The sequence below is a fragment of the Leopardus geoffroyi genome, chromosome A2 (genome assembly GCF_018350155.1).
Source record: "Leopardus geoffroyi isolate Oge1 chromosome A2, O.geoffroyi_Oge1_pat1.0, whole genome shotgun sequence".
Classification (NCBI taxonomy): Eukaryota; Metazoa; Chordata; class Mammalia; order Carnivora; family Felidae; genus Leopardus; species Leopardus geoffroyi.
The window spans coordinates 155370564-155391851 of record NC_059331.1 but is presented as its reverse complement, the minus strand read 5'-3'; the positions used below and the strand labels follow the sequence as shown (position 1 = coordinate 155391851).

The 21288-nt window shown below is 43.6% G+C and overlaps 1 protein-coding gene across 15 annotated transcripts in view; it reads left to right on the top strand.

The window, feature by feature from the left end:
- SLC37A3 (solute carrier family 37 member 3) overlaps positions 1 to 21288 on the top strand; it is a 156902-nt gene that overhangs the window by 12783 nt on the left and 122831 nt on the right. For all 15 annotated transcript variants that reach the window (XR_006716584.1, XM_045495874.1, XM_045495869.1 and 12 more), the window contains 7 exons: positions 3889 to 3981; positions 6933 to 7016; positions 9560 to 9705; positions 13546 to 13642; positions 16253 to 16337; positions 17078 to 17256; positions 19949 to 20090. Coding sequence is in view for 14 of the 15 variants with exons in the window: in XM_045495874.1 (XP_045351830.1) it covers positions 3889 to 3981; positions 6933 to 7016; positions 9560 to 9705; positions 13546 to 13642; positions 16253 to 16337; positions 17078 to 17256; positions 19949 to 20090 (826 nt within the window). In the remaining variant the exon portion in view is untranslated. The remainder of the gene's footprint in view (positions 1 to 3888; positions 3982 to 6932; positions 7017 to 9559; positions 9706 to 13545; positions 13643 to 16252; positions 16338 to 17077; positions 17257 to 19948; positions 20091 to 21288) is intronic.

The window sequence follows — 21288 nt, the reverse complement described above, 5'->3', positions numbered from 1 at the left end:
ACTGTCAGCGCTAGCCTCCATTTGAGACTTGCTTTCTTGTCTGAAGTGGGAAGAGTTCTTAGAACCAGAAGTTTATGGGGCGCCGGAGTGGCTCAGTGGGTTAAGCGTCTGACTCTTGATTTTAGCTTAGGTCATGATCTCATGTTTCATAAGATCATGTCCCGCGTCGGGCTTTGCACTGACAGCATGGAGCCTGCTTGGGATTCTCCCTCCCTCTCTCTCTTTCTCTCTTTCTCTCTCTCTCTCTCTCTCTCTGCCCCTCCTCTGCTCATTCATGCTCTCTCTCTCTCTCTCAAAATAAATAAACTAAAAAAAAAAAAAAAAAAAAAAAAAGAACCAGGGGTTTATGTAAAATTATTCTGAAAAATAGTTTGCTAACATAGCATTAAACATTTAAGTGTCCTGAACAGCATCATCAAAAATTACTTATTATAGTTTTCATTTTAATGCATAGCTATCTTAGATGCTTTACAAAAAGAATTAAGCACACACAGTCTCTTCACCTGATAATTTATCATGGATCCCGCTGATATGGATGAACACTGAAAATAGGGAACAGAACATAAAATCTGTGTTTAGAGATAGCAAGGAGGTAATGGTTAAATTTAATATTTGAGGACAACTTGACTGAAAATTGTAAGCAAGATTTTGTTCTATTAAATTAAAAAGCCTTACCTCCCCAGACAGTACAGTCCTTCCATGAGAGCAGTGTGATTGAGTCTAAGCTGTCCAGGAGAGGGTAGCGGGATTCAGGGTGTCCTCAACACTCTGTCTCAAGCTCATCCACAGCTGCTCTTCCCCAGCAGAATCTCCCGGAAAGCAATACCACTCACTGTGGTCAGAGAGCAGACCCCAGAACGGAAGTCAGCTTTAACTCATTCTCTGTGCACCACTTCAGGAAGCTCTTGTCAGTAGTTCCCCACCCCATGCCTCGCCCTCACTCTGTGCTAAACATTCTTACTTAGGAAACCCCCACGCACACAATTTCATGCTTCCAGGAAGTGCCTCGGTGCTTAGTACAGCCCCTCCCCCCCACAACACGCGACAACCCGACATGCATACGGGCCGGGGGAGGGGGGTGGGGGTTCCCATGTTAATTGTATGTGCATGCAGGCCAGCTCAGCTACACCACTGCAGTGCATGGGATTTCACCGTGTGCAAGTCATTTCATTAAACACTGGGTGATTTGCTCTGTATGCATGGACCATTTCTCACTAGTATGCATCCTTCTGACAAGTCTGTCTGACTTCTGTTGTTGAAGGGAACTTTCTTTACTAGGCTTGTTCTCTTACCCTATTTTCTGTATCTTTCTGTTAGTACTATTTTGTTTTTTGTTTTTTGTTTCTTTTTGTTTTCCACTTGTTTTTTTTTTTTTTTTTTTACTTTTTTTTTTTTCAACGTTTATTTATTTTTGGGACAGAGAGAGACAGAGCATGAATGGGGGAGGGGCAGAGAGAGAGGGAGACACAGAATCGGAAACAGGCTCCAGGCTCTGAGCCATCAGCCCAGAGCCCGACGCGGGGCTCGAACTCACGGACCGCGAGATCGTGACCTGGCTGAAGTCGGACGCTTAACCGACTGCGCCACCCAGGCGCCCCTGTTTTCCACTTGTTAAGTAGACCATCAAAAGTATATGTCAGCTGAATTCTGGTAGTAAAGCAAAAGAAAGCTATTTGAAATCTGTCCGTTCTTGTGAAAGCCACACCTGCAGGGAGTTTTGGTGACCTCTTGAGAGAGTAAAGAAGGACTCCTGAAACTTGGGGCAGCTGTTTGAGGCCACCGTCTCTAGCTCACATTGATGTGTGCCCAACAGGGCTTGGTCCTGGGTCCTAATGAGCATCAGGGCGGAAGATTGTGGCCTGAGGCAAAATGACTCGAATTGGGGAACTTTAGGGCCCCACTTAGTGCATGGAAATACCGATCGATCATTGTGTGGGCTGCTCTTTTCTCTACGGTGACAGCGTGTGAGGTGTTGTTAAAGGAGCAAGACTGACGCCTGAAGCCACACAGAAATAAGTCCCAATCCTTTAGAATCACACTTTATGCATTCTTTTATAATTTGGGGATTTTACTTTCTGTTAAACATTTTTTTTTCTTTATTGCTGATTGTGATTTTTCTCTTTAATATTCTAAAGTCAGAATTTCTTTCCTGTAACAACCCATCTCAGAAATCATTTATTCTAGGAGTTCTCTCAGTTTTTGGGTTGAGGACCCCAAAGAGTTTTTGGTTCTGTGGGTTTACATTTATAGATATTTTAGAAATTAAAACTGTTTTAGAAATTAAAACTGAGAAATTGAGGGGCGCCTGGGTGGTTCAGTTAAGTACCCCACTGCAGCTCAGGTCATGATCTCGCAGTCTGTGAGTTCGAGCCCCGTGTCGGGCTCTGTGCTGACAGCTTGGAGCCTGGAGCCTGTTTCGGATTCTGTGTCTCCCTCTCTTTCTTTCTCTCTCTATCTCACAAAAATAAATAAACATTGAAAAATTTTTTTAAAAACCTGAGAAATTGGAAAAAAAACCATCTCATCTCTTTTTTAGTTATTTTTTAAATGAATTAAGTAAACCCATAATGTGTTAACATAAATGACATTTTATAAAAAATGAGTTTTCAAGACAAAAAATCACTTCATGAGGAGAATGACACTGATTTACATTTTTGCAAATCTCACATGTGGCTTAATAGAAGATAGTAGATTTTCAGTCTGCTTCTGAATTCAGTCTCTTGCCATCTGATCCTTTGAACTGTTCGAAGAGAATTTGGCCTTTCACAGATACACAGTGGAAAGGGGAGAAGTACTTTAAGAGCTTTTTCAGCTGATTGTGGGCATGTGTCTTTGATAGTACACCAGAATTTGACAAGTGGCAATTTCTTAAAGGTTAGTTGCCATGTGGAATCTGAAACTGTATCGATTAGCTTTTTGTACACTTATATTAAGATCCATTTGTCTGTCTTGTACTTTGAATGGATTTTGAAGTGACAGGATCATTTCGTTCTTTTTTGAGGACATATCTGCCAAATACCCGAATCTGAATAACTGTGGCTCCTCTGTCAGTCATTCTTCCAAGTAAAAAAACCGTATTGTGGCTCGTACTTCACATGCTGCACGTGTGCTCTTCCTCGGAACAGCCATGGTGCCTGGATGTGCCGAGCACTGGCACACAGAATATTAGAGATAAGCGGACTTGAGGGCCAGATTTAATAAATTTAATACTTTTTGCTTCTCGCCAAATATTTGAGCATCTGGCATGTACCAAGGACATTCTTAAGTGAAATTGGCCTGTTTTTGTTTTTTTGTTTTTTTAACTGTGAGCATGGCCATAAAGAATATACGATTGGGGCGCCTGGGTGGCGCAGTCGGTTAAGCGTCCGACTTCAGCCAGGTCACGATCTCACGGTCCGTGAGTGCGAGCCCCGTGTCAGGCTCTGGGCTGATGGCTCAGAGCCTGGAGCCTGTTTCCGATTCTGTGTCTCCCTCTCTCTCTGCCCCTCCCCCGTTCATGCTCTGTCTCTCTCTGTCCCCAAAAAAAATAAATAAATGTTGAAAAAAAAAAATTAAAAAAAAAAAAAAAAAGAATATACGATTAATAATAGGGTCTGGCGTAACGGCCTTGACTCATGCTGAGCCACGAGGAGTTTTACCCACTGCTGCATACGCGCCGTCAGTGCAAAAGAAGAAAAAAAGCAGCTCACATTTTCGTATTGTGCAAATAGCTTTGACCTTGCAAACCCTCTCGTGTGTGTTTCCTTATCTACAGAGTGCTGATTTCCTCTGTGCAACCTCCCCAGGGCTCTGTGAGGGCGGGCAGAGGCCGTAGGTGGCAGGTGCTTTGAGAGAGAGAAGGACTGACAGGTACCAGTGGGGACTGACCTGGCTCTTGTGTTGTTGTAGATCTGGAGCAGCAACCATTTGTTCCCCAGTGCAGAGGAGGCCACTCTTTTCCTTGGAACGCTGGACACCATTTTCCTCTTCTCTTATGCTGTGGTAAGTTTTAGAATTTGAGGGTTTTAGGTTGAGGAAAGATGTATATGGAAATGACTGCACACTTATCAAGTGTTTAAGGGATTCTAGAATTTCCTGACCCAGGAGAGTTCAGTTTTGCTGCAGTTTATATTTTGTGTCCTTCCCATCCATCTACCCAGCCATTCATTCATTTTCATCCATCTGACAAATATTTACTGAGAACCTATCATGTGCCAGATACTCTTCTAGTCTGTGGGAGTTCATCAGTGAGCAACACAGGAAAAATCCCTAGCTTTATAAAGCTTACATTCTTGGGTGGGAGCTAAGGAGGACCAACAGTAACACAGCGCTGTACATAAGCAAATAAAGAGGATGGGTGAAGGTGATAGGTGCTGTGGAGAAGAATAAAGCAGGGAAAGGGGAATACATAGCCCCGGGTGGGAGTTGTAATTTAGGTAGGATGGCTGGGGAAGACCTCGGGTGGGAGGCTGTATTTGAGCCAAGACCTGATGTGAATGAGGTCTGGGTGATTAGAACAGAGAGACAGGAAGTGAGGCCAGAGAAGGTATGGGGCTCAGACCTTTAGGGCTTTGGTCCCTTTGTTGGGGCTTTGACTTTAACGTTGAGTGAGATGGGAGCCATGGAAGGTTTTGCGCAGACGAGTGCTGGGATCTGCCCCATGTTTGTACAGGTGCACTTGCCGCCCTGGGTGACTGAACCAAGGGCAAAGGCAGAAACAGGGAGACAGGTTAGGCTATTCCGGTTTTGAGGTGAAGGATGATGATGTCTCAGATCCAGGGTGGGGTAGCAGAGGTGGGAAGAGGTAGATTGTACCTGTGTTCTGAAGGTAGAATCAATAATTCTTTTTCCTGTTGCGTGTGGAATATAAGAGAAAGAGAGGTGTCGAGAACAACTCTAGGGTAGAAGTATCATAGCAGAGTGGAGGACGGTGGGAGGGGTAGGCTTTGGGGGCAGTCTCTTTTAGACAGGTTACATGTGACATACCTATTATTGCCCAAAGGATGAAGAGTAGACATTTGATGATGTGAGTCTCGAGTTCAAGGTAGAGGCTCAGCCTAGTGGTACAGATTTCAGAGTCTTTGGCATCTAGATAATTTTCAGTTAGGAGACTGGATGGAATCATCCAAGGAGCAGGTGAGGATAAAGAAGAGGTGCGACAACTAAGCCATGGGGCTTCTGTTATCTCGAGGCAGGGGACGTGAAGAATGGGCACGTGGGGCAGAGGTGCAGCAGTAAAGGGGGAGAACCGAGAGATGGTGGTGTCCTGGGAGCCATACCAGCATGGCAGGCGCTAATTCTCTGTCCAAGGTAGTGGTCTTGGATCGGGCAGCTGGGATCTCTGGTTGCGGGAGCTGTGTGGTGGCGGCTGAGTTCAGGCCGCAGGGAGCATACTGTGAGCCGTCCGCGCTTTTCTCCCAGGGTCTGATTTCGTCTCTTGCAAATGTGTCCAGTTATAAAAAAGCCTTTGATTGCGAATATCCAGGGGATGTGAAACACCAAGTGAAAGTCCCAGAGTAATCTCTGAGTGTTTCTTTGGGCAATTATTGGAATATCTTTTCTTCAAAGAGGAAGCCTGTAGTAGTAGAAACAGTTGGAGCAGATCGTGGATCAATTAGCCTAACTCTTCACCCTGGGCATTTTGAGTAGGAAATCCCAATAACATGGTCATTCAGCTTTAGGTGGAGCACCCCCTGTGGGTGGAGCACCCCTGTGGGTGGAGCACTCCCTGGAGTGCTTGTCACTGAGCCTTTACGGTGTATGTTAAGAAGCAGCATCGTCCAGTGCAAAGACCACCTCTACCACAGTCAACTGGCTGTGTCATATTTGGTTTCCAAATGGAATTTAACCCTTTTTTTGATCTTTAGTTTCCTCTTCTCTAGAGTTGTGATCATACCTGTCACTAGGATTCAGTAGGTTTAGGAGATAAAGGGGCCACGAGCAGTCAGTGATCATGCTTCTTTATATCGAGCCGCATGTCCTTCTGGCACTTCAGGCATCATGTAGGTATTTGGAATAGCACAGAATAAATTGGTTCCCTCATCTGAAACATTGAGAGATTTTCTTCACCCCCTTTACTGTCTGTAGCATAAGACGTGTGAGTGGCAGCTACAGAACATAGAATCTGAAGCTTACAGGTGTTTCTTTTGAAATAGCGACAGGTCGATGATGAGACATACCGTCTGTTTTCTCTAGTGTAGATACAGTCGGTGTATCAGAAACACCTATACCTGGATTTAGGTTTTCAGTCAAGACATTTATTCATATTAATGGAAGAAACCCAGTGTATTGCCCTTGGCTCCTTAGTCTGCCTTGCGGCCGTGACCACCGGAGTTTGATTCTTGCCGCTCAGTGGGAGGAGAGCAGGAGGCAGAACGTTTGTACTTATCTTCAACTAATTATTGGCTTTGTGTCCCTACACTCCCTGCCTCGTGAAGTCATGAAGCTCAAGGGTCAGATTAAACAGGCAGTGCTTGTGCCCCAGAAGCTTCTGTTGTGCAGGATGTGTTGTGACACATCTTGATTTCAGAATGCAAATGGCTAAGTGCAGCCCCTGTGGGAATGCACATCGCTGATCCTTAGGAGTTAATCTGTTCTAGAAAATGAAATATTTTTGTGTGCTTGTTTCATTAGCATTTTTGCTTTGTTTTGTTTTTGGTTTTCCAGTCTCCTTTTTAGGCAGTGATGGGGATCCACTTGTGGTAGAACCAGAGTTTACACTGGATTGTAGTATTTGGGTACGTGAGTTTATTTACAGTGTAATGTGCAGAAACCCACTGTCATTTCACGAAACGTGTGTGAAACCGATGGAGACAGCTAGTCTGGGCTTATGAACGAAGTTTAATTTTGAGTCGTCAGTGTTTTGTTTCCCTCACCTGCATCGCATTGTATCTTCCTGTTTTTCATGTTGTGTCATTACTCAGAGCTGTAAAATAAACATGCTTTATTTTTAGGGCCTTTTCATCAGTGGAATTGTTGGAGATCGGCTTAATTTGCGATGGGTTCTGTCGTTTGGCATGTGTTCTTCTGCACTAGTGGTAAGTTGAAAAGGTATTAGTGTTATCATTATCGACATCATCAATATTATCATCTTGGTCAGGTATTTTGGAATCCAAGTCCTCTCTCTATTTCTATACATAGAACAGGAGAATAGAATTAATCTTCCATTTTTTTAGTACCTTGTGTGCCTTTTCAACTTGAGGGAATCTTTTTATTTTTTATTTTTATTTTTTTTTAACATTTATTTATTATTGAGAGACAGAGCATGAGGATGGGAGGGGCAGAGAGAGGGGGAGACACAGAATCCGAAGCAGGCTCCAGGCTCCGAGCTGTCAGCACAGAGCCCGACGTGGGGCTTGAACTCACAAACTGCAAGATCATGACCTGAGCCGAAGTCAGACACTTAACCGACTGAGCCACCCAGGCGCCCCATCACTTAGGGGAATCTTTTAAAAAAATTTCTTTTTTTTCAACGTTTATTTATTTTTTTTGGGACAGAGAGAGACAGAGCATGAACCGGGGAGGGGCAGAGAGAGAGGGAGACACAGAATCGGAAACAGGCTCCAGGCTCTGAGCCATCAGCCCAGAGCCCAACGCGGGGCTTGAACTCACGGACCGCGAGATCGTGACCTGGCTGAAGTCGGACGCTTAACCGACTGCGCCACCCAGGCGCCCCTAGGGGAATCTTTTTAAAGTGAGATTTGGATCATGCCCCTTCCCTGATTCGTTCACCACCAAAGCCAAGCATAAATAGCACGGCATTCAGTGCTCTCAAGAACCTGGTCCTGAGCTGCCTTGGTAGTTGTGTTGACCACTACACTTCACCACTTTGATCTGGCCATACTTTTTCCCATGGTCCTAACACAGCCTGTGTCTTTCTGCCTCACTCTCTTTTCTCTCGCTCTTCTTCCTGCCTCCAATGGCTCCCTGTTCAGTTAGCTCTCCATAGTCTAACTCAGGGTCTCCTGCAAGTGACTATGGCACTTCTTTCATAATGCCTTACTCTCCTGACCTCCTTCATTCCTGAAAGGGATCGCTTCCTCTTCCGGGCTCCCCTGCCGTAGCACTTACGTTGTCTGCTGCTTAGGCTGCTGATTTCTGTATCAGTCTTGCTTTCCCTGGGGGTCTGCAGCATGATGGTTGAGGTCACAGATTTCCCGAGACCTGGACTACCTGGGTGTCACTTCTTCTTCCGCCATCTCCCAGCTGCCATTGCTCTTGCTTCAGCCTCATTGCGTACCTCCCCACAGGGCTGATAGGGAGGCTCTTGCGAGATTCTATGTGCGAGGCCTGGGGAACAACGCCTAGCTAATTTAGTGCTCTAGAGGTCAAGATCCACATTTGATGCATCTTTTTTGTTTGTTTGTTTCCTAGCTCCTAGTGAGGAATTTTTATTGGTTGAATGAAAGCATGGATTTCAATTAGACCCTATTTTATGATTATTTTCCAATATCTGCCACTTGAGAGATTGAAACACTTCATTCATTCGTAGCTTGCCTACCCACGTATACATCTTATTTTAAAACCTGTGTACATTTTGTTTTGTTTTTTTACATTATTTGAAAAATTGAAGTATGTGCATGAACTCACCCTTCTTGGTGTGTGGTTCCAAGTTTCAACAAACGAGTCCAGTTGTGTCACTGCCATTCTTCCCTCCTCCCCCAGGCTCTGGTCAGCAACCACTGACCGTTTTTCTCTCCTTATACTTTTGCTTATTCCAGAATGGAAACATATAGTATGGTGCATTCCATTTTTTTTTTTTTTTAATATATATATTTTTTTTCAACGTTTATTTATTTTTTTTGGGACAGAGAGAGACAGAGCATGAACGGGGGAGGGGCAGAGAGAGAGGGAGACACAGAATCGGAAACAGGCTCCAGGCTCTGAGCCATCAGCCCAGAGCCTGACGCGGGGCTCGAACGCACGGACCGTGAGATCGTGACCTGGCTGAAGTCGGACGCTTAACCGACTGCGCCACCGAGGCGCCCCTCCATTTTTTAACCCATGCAGAATATTGCCCAAAGAAATTTCAACTGCAGACAAAATGTTCACTTGAGCAAAATGCCTACAAAAAGCAGTTGCTTGGCGAACGCTTACGAATTACCGAGCCGATCACAGCTTCCACCGGTTCTCTCGACAGCTGCAGTAATAATGATGCTTGTGTGTCCTGGGCCCCACGGTGTGCGTGGCCCTGAGCTGACTGACCTTATATCCACAAACTCGGTCCTTACAGTTGTCCTCCACACACATGGGCCTGAGGATGAGAAAACGAGAGCTGTATGATGGGGTCGAACAATGAGGATTGAACTTTTTAGAGCAGAAGATCCACGTTGAGCTGGGGGGTGGTCGTCAGGGAGCTTTGTGTTGTTTGACGTCTTTCGTCAGTGGCGGCAGTTTGGTGTGTTTGTCTTGCTCGGTGCTGCTCTGAGCAGGAGCCTCTGGAGAGTCAGCCGCGTGTCTCTTAGGCCCGGGACCCTTGAGTGTGTCTCTTCACGCAGAAACATAAGCATGGTAGGCAGTTAGGTGTCCTCTAGGTGTCCGTGTGGATGTCATGTGTCCCTTTTTCTTCCCTTCCTCATAGGTGTTCGTCTTTGGCCCTGTCACAGAATGGCTGCATTTCTACAACAAGGGCCTCTACTGCTGTCTGTGGATTGGGAATGGCCTGCTGCAGTCTACCGGTTGGCCCTGTGTGGTTGCAGTTATGGGCAACTGGTTTGGGAAAGCGGGGTATGCCACTCCCCTTGTCTTTAATTTCTCTTTTTAAGTGGTTTTAATATCAGATTATTCACACCTGTCATCAGTCAACTTGATCTTTTTGATCCTTCCCGTGCCTTCCCTCTATTTTAGAAAGAATAGTTGAGAGGTTTCACATTGGAGCGTGTCGGAAATGGTGTGGACTTGAGGGGTGGCCTAGCCCCGTGAGCCCCTTTCCTTTTTATTCTTAAATAAATAATGTTTGTTTATTTTTGAGAGAGTGGGGGTGGGGAGATTTCTACGTGGGGCTCAATCCCATGACCCTGGGATCATGACCTGAGCTGAAATTGAGAGTCAGATGCTCAACCAACTGAGCCATCCAGTCTCTCCCCCATCCCCCAGCACATTTTCTTTTTTTCTTTTTTTAAATGTTTATTTTTGAGAGAAACCGACAGAGTGCAAGCAGGGGAGGGGCAGAGAGAGAGAGGGAGACACAGAATCCGAAGCAGGCTCAGGCTCTGAGCTGTCAGCACAGAGCCTGACACGGGGCTCGGACCCACGAACCGTGAGATCATGACCTGAGCTGAGGTCAGATGCTCAACCGACTGAGCCACTCAGGTGTCCCAAGATAATCTTTTTTTAGTTTATTTTTTTATTTTGAAAGAGAGAGGAGGGTAGAGGGGCTGATAGAGGGAGAGAATCCCAAGCAGGCTCTGTGCTGCCAGCAGCTGATGTGGAGACTCGATCTCATGAATTACGAGATCAACACCCGAGCCCAAATCAAGAGTCAGATGCTTAACTGAGCCACCCGGGTGCCCCAAAGATAATCACTTTGACACACATCATTTTGAGATCATTCTTACTTGAGCTTTTATTTTTTTTAATTTTTACTCATTTAAAAACATTTTTTTTTTAAATTTATTTATTTTGAGAGAGACAGCACAAGTGGGAGAGGGGCAGAGACAAAGGGAGAGAGAGAATCCCAAGCAGGCTCTGCACTGCCTGCACAGAGCCTGATGTGGAGTTTGAATCCACGAAGCCATGAAATCATGACTTGAGCTGAAACCAAGAGTCAGACGCTTAACTGACTGAGCCATCCAGGCACCCTCCAAAATGTTTATTTATTTATTTTGAGAGAGAGAGAGAGAGACAGAGAGAGAGAGAGAGAGAGAAAGTGTGTGGGAGGGGCAGAGAGAGAATCCCAAGTAGGCTCTATGCTGTTAGCACAGAGCCTGGTGTGGACTTCATTTCATGAACCTTGAGATCATGACCTGAGCCAAAATCAAGAGTCTGAACACTTAATTGAGCTACCCAGGCACTCCTTACCTGAGCTTTTATAAATTGGATGACACTGGGTGTTTGAAAGCAGTGCCTGGACAGGTTGGCCATTCCATTATTTCTATGGATCAATCACAAAGAAAAAAAACTTGAGCCATTATTGTTCATTTTTGAACATTGGACAATTTGTTTTTATTTTAATTTTTTTTTTTAATTTTTTTTTTTCAACGTTTATTTATTTTTGGGACAGAGAGAGACAGAGCATGAACGGGGGAGGGGCAGAGAGAGAGGGAGACACAGAATCGGAAACAGGCTCCAGGCTCTGAGCCATCAGCCCAGAGCCTGACGCGGGGCTTGAACGCACGGACCGCGAGATCGTGACCTGGCTGAAGTCGGACGCTTAACCGACTGCGCCACCCAGGCGCCCCATGACAATTTGTTTTTAAAGAAGTAATACTAGTAAGTGAAATTGATGATGTGCTCCTTAAGGCCCAGTGAGGTTTCCTCTAAAACACAGCAATAAACCACAAAGTACCATTAAAACTATGACAATTTAAAGCAGTTCTTTTTCAACTGGTTTCTTCTAAAATCATGTCTTTAGTTAGCCAGTGTTGTTCAGAGGCTGACCTGACTCTTTCCTCCAGGACCCTCTTGCTAGATTTTGTATGTTTTATTATTTTTTATTTTAATTAATTAATTTTTAATTTTTTAACTTTTTTTTTTAATGTTTATTTATTTTTGAGACAGAGAGAGAGACAGAGCATGAACAGGGGAGGGTCAGGGAGAGAGGGAGACACAGAATCTGAAGCAGGCTCCAGGCTCTGAGCTGTCAGCACAGAGCCCGACGTGGGGCTCGAACTCACAGACCGTGAGATCATGACCTGAGCTGAAGTTGGATGCTTAACTGGCTGAGCCACCCAGGAGCCCGTTTTATTATTTTTTAAATGTTTGTTTATTTTTGAGAGAGAGAGAGACAGAGAACACGCATGTGCACACACACACACACATGCACGTAGGAGTCGGGTGCGGGGGTAGAAGGAGAAGCAGAGAGGGGAGTGGGGATGGACAGAGGATCTGAAGTGCGCTCTGTGCTAAAGCAGAGACTCTGATGCAAGATTCGAACTCGCATGTGTGATCTGAGCTGAAGTCAGCTGCTTAACCAACTGAGCCACCCAGGCACCCCTATCCTGGACCATTGTGGTAGCTAGGTTCCCTTCCACTAGATTCTTGGTTTACCTATTTTTTTTTTTAATGGCTTTATTAAGGTATATAATAAGCTGCACAGATTTAAGATGTACCATTTGATGAGTTTTGGCATGCATACGTCCTTAAAACCACCACCACCACCACAGTTAAGAAAATGGACATATCCATCACCCCCAAGAGTTTCCTCTTGCTGTTTTGTTAAAGTCCTCTCCTCCACCACTCCTGCTACCTTCTCCCTCCCTCCCATTGCTGTCTCCAGGCAATTGTTGATCTGCTTTCTGTCACTTTAGATTACTTTGCATTTTCTAAAATTTTATATAAATAGAATCATACAGTATATAGTTTCTTGATTGCTTTCATTCAATGTAATTATTCTGAGGTTCATTCATATCGTGTGTATCGATAGTTCATTCCTTTTTTTAGCCAAGTAGTAACCTATTGTATCACCATTTGTTTATCTTTTCAGCTGTTGTTGAACGTTTGGGTTGTTTTCAGTTTTTGGTTATTACAGACAAAGCCCCTGTGAACATTTGTGTATAAATCCTTATAAGAACATATGCTTTCATTTTCCTTGGATAAATACCTCAAAGTAGAATGTCTGTGTCATGTGGTAGGTGTGTGTTTATCTTTTTAAGAAACTGGCAGTCTCTTCCAAAGTGGTTTTACCATTTTACATTCCTGCCAGCAGAGTGTAAGGGTTCTAGTTGCTGTGTGTTCTTGCCAGCACTTGGTATATGTGGCCTTTTTTGTTTTCAGCTATTCTAGTAGGTATGCAGTGGTACATCACTGTGGTTTTCATTTGCATTTCCCTAGTATCTGATGGGTCCAATATCTTTTTATGTGCTTACTTGCATCATATTTTTGTGTGCATGAAGCTTCTTTTTTTAAAACTTTTTATTTGAGATAATTGTAGATTCATACTCTTTAATGTTGTATTAGATTTTTTCCCCCTTAGGATTTAAAAATTTTTTTAAAGTAATTTCTACACCCAACTCAACTTACAACCTTGAGATCAAGAGTTGCATGCTCCACTGACTGAGCCAGCCCGACGCCCCTGGATTGTTTTGTATTATTGAGTTTTGAGAGTTCTTTGTATTTCAAATGCAAGTCTTTTATTAGATCAGTGATAGGCAAATATTTCCTCCCAATCTGTGGCTTACTTTCAAAAATCTCTTAACAGTATCTTGGGATGCACCCCGAAATGAGCTTTAGTTTAATAATATCCTTAAGGAACATGATGTTTTGTCATTTGGGTGTACTTTAAAAACATCTTAAGATAGAATGTTGATCTTTGTAATGTGGACTTCCACCGTTTTGGCCATTTTGTATGGGAACTGCATCAGAATTCCTTCTGATTTTATTGTTTTCTGTTTTCTACTGTTCTCGTAGACGAGGAGTTGTTTTTGGTCTCTGGAGTGCCTGTGCATCAGTGGGCAATATTTTGGGAGCATGCCTAGCTTCTTCTGTTCTGCAGTATGGTTATGAGGTAGGTATTTCTTTCTAGCTTTTTCTTGAGTATATAAATATATTTTGTTTTTTAGGAAATAGTACTATGGCTATTTAAAACTATGTAGAGCTATGTTTGGGTGGGGCAAGGCTTGTATTAAAAGTAGACAAACTTTTGATAAATCCAAACATAGAGATTATTCATGGGAAAAATGCCCAAGTCTAAAGACAATATAATCAATTGGGAGAAAAGTCTTTGCAACTCATGTTACAGATAAAGAACTAATCTCCCTCCTATGTAAAGAGTATCTGCAAATTGATAATAAAAAGATCAACAACAAATAGAAAGGAGGGTAAAGGATTTGAATGTGTAGTTCATGAAAAAGAAATAGAAATGGTTTCGAAATATATGACAAAATATGCCACTTTATTTGTAACTTATTCATTCAATAAATATGTATTACAGTCTAAGTGCTCCTAGGCAGTAGGGAGTAGAGCACTGGCCAGAAAAGAGAAAAATTTCTGCCTTTATGGAGCGTAGGTGTTAGTTGGTAGAGAAATGAAAATTAAAACTACACTAAAAAAGAAAGGAACTATGCTGTTTACGTGTTATATTGGTAAGAATCCATAAGTTTGATAGCATCTTGTGTTTATGAGAATGTAACCAAGCATTGACCCCCCCCGCCCCCCGGAGTCACTATGAGACTGTCCATCAAAATTACAGCTGCTCTAACTGAGCTGTTCCACCTCCAGTAAGTAATCCCACAGGTGAATATACTTCCACATATACAAGGTAATATTTCTATACGGTTATTTCAACATTGTTTGTAATAACAAAAATTGATAACAAATGTGAACCAGTAGGGAAATAAACTGTGACATCCTCTTCAACGGAAGGCTGAAGGCCATAAATTAGAATTTGGAAGCTTTCTCCGTCCTGATAGGGAAAGTTCTCAATGGTATGTTAAGTGAAGAAAGCGAGGGTGCAGAACAGCGTGTATTGAGTGAAGCCATTTTTGTAGAATGGCGGGAAAGTTAGAGTATATATTTGTATTCGCTTGTGTTTCTTTTTTTTTATTTTTTTTTTTTCCAACGTTTATTTATTTTTGGGACAGAGAGAGACAGAGCATGAACGGGGGAGGGGCAGAGAGAGAGGGAGACACAGAATCAGAAACAGGCTCCAGGCTCTGAGCCATCAGCCCAGAGCCTGACGCGGGGCTCGAACTCAGGGACCGTGAGATCGTGACCTGGCTGAAGTCGGACGCTTAACCGACTGCGCCACCCAGGCGCCCCTCGCTTGTGTTTCTAAAACAGTCTCTGGGAAGTAGAAATCAAATAACAATGGTCATATGTTGGGAAAATGAGGATTAAGTGGATGGGAGAAGAGGTGGGAAGGAGAGTTTTTACTCTACAATCTACTTTTTGTTGCTTAGATCATGTGAAAGTATATGTATTTTAAAACCTAAGTAATGTAAGTAAGTTAATCTTTTAAAAAGTAGATAAATCTTTAAGTTTTAAAAAATGTTTATTTATTTTGGAGAGAGACAGAGTGTGAGTGGGGGAGGGGCAGAGAGAGAGGGAGACACAGAATCTGAAGCAGGCTCTAGGTTCTGAGCTGTCAGCACAGAGCCTGACACGGGGCTCGAACTCACAGACCGCGAGATCATGACCTGAGCTGAAGTCGGATGCTTAACCGACTGAGCCACTCAGGTGCCCCTAAAAAATAAATAAATCTTTAAATAGTTCACCAAAGGTTTGGTCTCAGAAGAATTTTTGTCTAGTTAGGGTCAATGGGAGGTCCTTTGTGCACTCCCAGTCACCTTTATTCTAGGCTTCTTAGATTTGCATCTGGATTATACTCATTGCTTCAGATGGGAATTTTGGTTCACCCCGTGTGCTGCTCCCAGGTTTGACTTCTGGAAATGCTAACGTGTCACCGTCTTTTCCAGAAATTTAGGCTGTCTATCCACATCAGGTTCCATTCTCTATTAAACAGAATTCAGCTCTGCAGCCTGGCTTTTGAGGTTCTTTCATCTTGATCTCACCTTTTCCTATCAGTTTTATTCCCTACTGTCCCTCAGCACAAGCCATCTGCTTTGACCATGTAGGAGACTTTCTATCCAGTTCCCAGCCCTCTTTGCTTCAGTCGTGCTGGGAAAGACCGTCAGCTGCCTGTTTTAGCTCTTCCTTAAGACATTGTCTTGCTATATCGGCCTCATTAGCTGTTTCCTTCTCTATGTGTTTCTTATTAGGACTGGGCCTTCTCATCTATTCGGCTGCTTGATGCCTTGTGTTATTGTTTGGTGTATTGTTTAATCCCCTCAACCGGATAGAATGTTTGCGGGGGCAGATACTGTCTCTTGTGGGAGGCTGTGTGGTGCGAAGAATGAGGATTTGGGAGCCAGTCCTGATTTCACAATTGTAGTACCACTCAGTGTCCCTGGGACTTTAATTGTGCTCTTTGAGCCTCGTGGGGAAGATGCCTGGGAAAACACGCAAAACAGCTCTGTGCCTGGCACGGGCCATTTCCTTGCCAGTCTCCCTGTTCTTCCTGCCCAGCTCCCCACCTTCCCCATGGGTGCTTCTAATGAATGTGCTTGAACGAATCCCCCAGATGGGTAAGGAAGCACCTCTCTCCTCTCTTCTCCAGTATGCCTTTCTGGTGACCGCGGCGGTGCAGTTTGCTGGTGGAATCATCATCTTCTTTGGACTCCTGGTGTCACCAGAAGAAATTGGTGAGGAGAAGCAGCCTTTCTGTTCAGAACATCTTACGGTTATGGGTGAGGCCTGCACGGCCAGGTTCTTGTTCCCTAGGAGAACTGTGAGCCCCTTTCAGTGACTTAGAGGAGTGGCGTTGCTCTGTGTGTCCAGTAGACCCCGTGGGTGGCTCTCCCAGCACAGCTGCGGACGTTGGAGGGGAGCGAGGCTCACCTTCCCGGATTCAGGGAAAACTCTTCATTGGTAAATGAGCTTTGTAATCGAGAATACTGACTGGAAACTAGCATGGAATGTTTCTTATTTCACTTCTTCAGACATTTCTTGTCCTTCGTAAAAGTAATTTAGTGTGATACTCATCTGTGGTTACATACAGAATATGCACGAGCAAAACCACAGAAGCAAATAAATGTACAAGTCCGTCTTTTGAGTGTTCTTGAAGAGACATGTCAGTTTACTCGTGTGTAGTGAACACTTTATTTATTTATTTTTTTTAATGTAAGAGAGAGAGTGTGAAGTAGTTGAAAAAGCATTGCTCTGAAGCCAGGTAAAGTAGAATCAGAGTCCTGGCTTTGTGGCTTATTAGCTGTGTGATCTTAGCCGACCTCAGCTGACCTTGGCCTCTGAACCTTAGTTGCTTCTTCTGTAATGTGGAAATGAAAATAATACCAACCCCACGAGCAATGATACATGCAGAACCCTCGGCCCAGTGCCGGGCATCTAGAAGGCATTCTATAAATGGTGGCTGTTACTGTTGCAGGTATCCCAGGTATTGAGGCAGAAGAAAATTTTGAAGAAGACTCACACAGGCCATTAATTAATGGTGCCGAAAACGAAGATGAATACGAACCTAATTATTCCATTCAAGAAGGCAGCACTATTACCCAAGTCAAGGCAATCAGCTTTTATCAGGCCTGTTGTCTTCCTGGAGTTATACCGGTAAGGGCCCCTCAGATCTCCTTACCACCAGTGAGATAATATGGCCTGAATGTGAACCCTCCCTAGGATAAAGCATCTTTAAGTGTTTAGCTTCTTTTTGATACCTTGTTGTAGGAGTATATGTTCAGAGGAATATTGGATAGTGACCCTCGGCTTGTTTCTAGACTTGAAATTTTATCCGCAGTCTAATGCAGGGGTTGGTGTACATTTTCTATGAAGAGCCAGATAGTAAATGTTTTTAACTTTGGAGGGGGGATTATACAGTCTCTATCACACCTACTCACGTCCAGGAAGCAAGAAACCCTGGATGGTATGGAACAAATGGGTGTGGACAGGTTTGGCCCGTGAGCTCCAGTGTGCTGACCCTGACCTAGCATTCAAGTAAGAAGGCAGAATTAATGTTTTTTTTGGTTTTTGTTTATTAATGTTTATTTATTTTGAATGAGAGCAGGAGAGAGAGGGAGCACATGCATGCATGCACAGGGGAGGAGCAGAGAGAGAGAGAGGGAGAGCGAGAAACCCAAGCAGGCAGAGCCTGACATGGGGCTCAGTCTCACAAACTGTGAGATCATGACCTAAGCTGAAATCAAGAGTCGGAAGCTTAACCAACTGAACCACTCAGGTGCCCGAAATTGGTGTTTTTAAATACATTCTTTTTGATTTGTTGAAGTATTATAGAATTATATGTAGGGGCGCCTGGGTGGCGCAGTCGGTTAAGCGTCCGACTTCAGCCAGGTCACGATCTCGCGGTCCGTGAGTTCGAGCCCCGCGTCGGGCTCTGGGCTGATGGCTCAGAACCTGGAGCCTGTTTCCGATTCTGTGTCTCCCTCTCTCTGTGCCCCTCCCCCGTTCATGCTCTGTCTCTCTCTGTCCCAAAAATAAATAAACGTTGGAAAAAAAAAAAAAAAAAAAGAATTATATGTAGACCAAGAGGGGGTTTTGAATGGTCCATTTCAGTCTGCCTTCTTTGCCTATATTCTTATCATTCCGGGAACAAAATTGTTTGCCCTTTTATTAAAAGGTCCAGAGCACATTACTCCACAGGATTTCTTGGTAATGCATTCCAGTGTTTCCAAAACCTTTACAGTCAGGAGAACCGTCTAACGTCTGAACTAAATCCCTTCTGCTGCAGTCTTTCTGTCTTGATGTTTCGGGCCCTCTAGCACGGGAGTGGAAGTTAAGAGGCCTAGGTTATGTGTCCGGCTTACCCACTAACTCTGTGTGAGGCCTGGGATAAGTCCCTCAGCCCATCCTGTGTCTCTGTTCCCCTTCCCTCTGGAGTGGAAAGTAAACCAGCCTTCCCCGGGGCCTAGAACATTGGGTTATTGTATTGTGAACAAGCACCCGGTTTTGTTTATTTTATTGTCTAATGGTGCTTTACAGTGTAACCCCTCAGCTAGATTCAGAGCCTGCAGGTTGTCCTTTCTCATACATACTTGTTCCCTCTGACCTCTGCCTCCAAGCCGAGAGGACCGATATTTGCAAACAGATAGTGAACTATAAGTTAAAATGTAAGTGTGAGTTTCCACAATTCTGTGACGAAAAGATGATATATTATACAAGAGAAATGCAAGTTCCTTTAGGCCTGTTCTCATGCTAGTGATTAGTAATTTTTAACTAGTTATTAAAATACTTTGCTGGTAATAGTTTAATTTCTGGGACAGGACTTAAAAATCTGTTGTTGTAAGTGTTTTTTTTTTTTCTATTCCTTTGTATTTCACAAGCGATTGTTCCCTGACACAGGCAGGGATGCAGAGGAAATCTAGTTAACTTAATTCCTTTGTCTCTGCAGCAGGCTGTCTGGACAAAACGCCCTCATGATTGGGATTTAGCTCTCTAGGGGGTGGCTGTTGCCCTGCCAGGGAAGCTGTTTTAAAACAAGTGATACCTAGGGAATAACTGGCAGCTCCAGGGAAAAGAATATACTAGCCAGACACCCTTTGAAGTCCGGTCTCTCTGCTCCTCCCCCTTTTTCCTTTGATGCTAAATGTCAGGATTTCCTGGTAATAATGTGTTGAATATAGGAGTCTTAGCCCCGCTGCCATTTTTTATTCCTCCAAGTAGAGTCACGAGGCCCATGGCCATCGTGTTCCTTCATTGCTGACTCACCAAAGATACTTTTTCTTTTCCACTGGAATATAAAGCCTTTGGACACCATAATATGAAAATAGTTTTAACGTTGATGCTTTTTTTAGACCTTGAAACTGGAGTGTAGTCCTATTGCCCTCCACTGTTCATAGTGTTAACTTTGCAGGAAGTAGACGAACCAGAAAGGTTTGGCTGCTTGGAAGAAAAGCCGAGATGCTTACTGGATTTCTTTGCTTTTGGTTAATGATAGTTTTTTATCTTTGTCTAAATAAAGAAACACGAGTAAATGCCCTGCCTTTTAGGTTCAAAACACTGGTTTGCTTCTACCAGAGAACTGGAAGGAGAAGAAATTGGGGACAGTCAAGAAATAGTCCTATGTGTTCTTATTTTAAAGGCCTGCTACATGTGCTTTTCTGGAAGCTAATGGGGATAAAGAGAAGAGGGAGACTAGGCAAAGTCAGGGAATCTATAGAAATGTTTAATTCTAGAATCAGGTGGGTTCATCTCAGACTCCTGTGTCTGGTTTTGCTTTTTTAATTATGTTAAAAATTGTGGTCCTGCTGTGCTATTTGTTCTCACTGATAGTCGAATGTTTTTCTTGTAGTATTCACTAGCCTATGCCTGCTTGAAGTTGGTAAATTACTCCTTCTTCTTCTGGTTGCCCTTTTATCTGAGTAACAACTTTGGATGGAAGGAGGCTGAAGCTGACAAGCTGTCCATTTGGTACGATGTTGGAGGAATTATAGGTAAGGCCAGATGCATCTTTTTCTGTAAGGGGAGTTAGTCACTAGTAATATTTTACTGGGTTATGAAATCTGACATCCTTTAAAGTTTTATTACTTAGTCCACAGCCATTTTTCCTAAAGTGTCCAATCAGTAAACACATAAACTCTTAAAAAAAAAAAAAAAAAAAGAATCCATAGAAAAGAAGAGCCAGCCCCTGGCAGCCCTGTGATTTATAGGGCTCTTGTTTCTCCGTTCTTTGTTTATGGATCAGTTCTTTTGTGTTGGGAAGCACAGCGATGTTTCCCTCCGTGATCTCTTTAAATGTAACCCTTTCGTACACTTGTGATATCTGAGCTCTAAAGCTAATCACATGCCAGGGAGCCGAGTTAGAATGTGACTGTGTTCATTTGATCTATTTCCCACCACCTTTCCCACCACCCACACCAAAGAAGGGGAGATACTAGCTTAGTGTGTAGATTTTGTCAGACCATAGAGGTAGGAATAATAGCGGGATTAATTCCTATGCGCATTTTGCAGCTGTTTCATTGTACACAGCAGATTTTAATGGTAACTTTTTGCTATAGCTGGAAGTATAAACAAGTACGGGAGAAACTTTAAAACAAGACAGTAGTACGGACTGCGGTAGTGGGTTTTACTGCTGTTGCTGTGGCAAAACCTTAACATCTTTTCTGTGCTGTTTGGATTTAGGATTGTGGTAAGGCTAAACTGTGCTGAGCACGTGAGAGCAGTGCATCCTCAGGAGATACCCTGTTATTGTACTTGAACTTGTCTGCCCCTAGCCTCAGATAACAGAGCCAAAGGTGAGGCTGTCACCTTTAGACCTGCTCATACCTCTGGATCCTGCTGTCTGATGAGGATGTACCAGATGTCCCATAGTCCCTAGAACTCGAAATGGGGCTGTATCTAAAGCCCATTGTTGTTTGAAGGATTCACATCACCTCTTTTTAAAGATCCTGGCCTGTGCATTATCACCAGACCATAATCACTGCATTTAATTTTAGTGAACATTTATTGGCTGCTACTAATAGCCTGTGAGGCATGGTCTTCAATGAATCATCTTTTTTTGTTTGTTTGTTCAATGCTTATTTATTTTGGGAGAGAGAGCGAGAGAGAGAGAGAGAGAGCACACGTGCGTGAGTCAGGGGGAGAGGCAGAGGGCGGGCCTATGCACAAGAGAAAGAGGGAGAGACAGAGAGA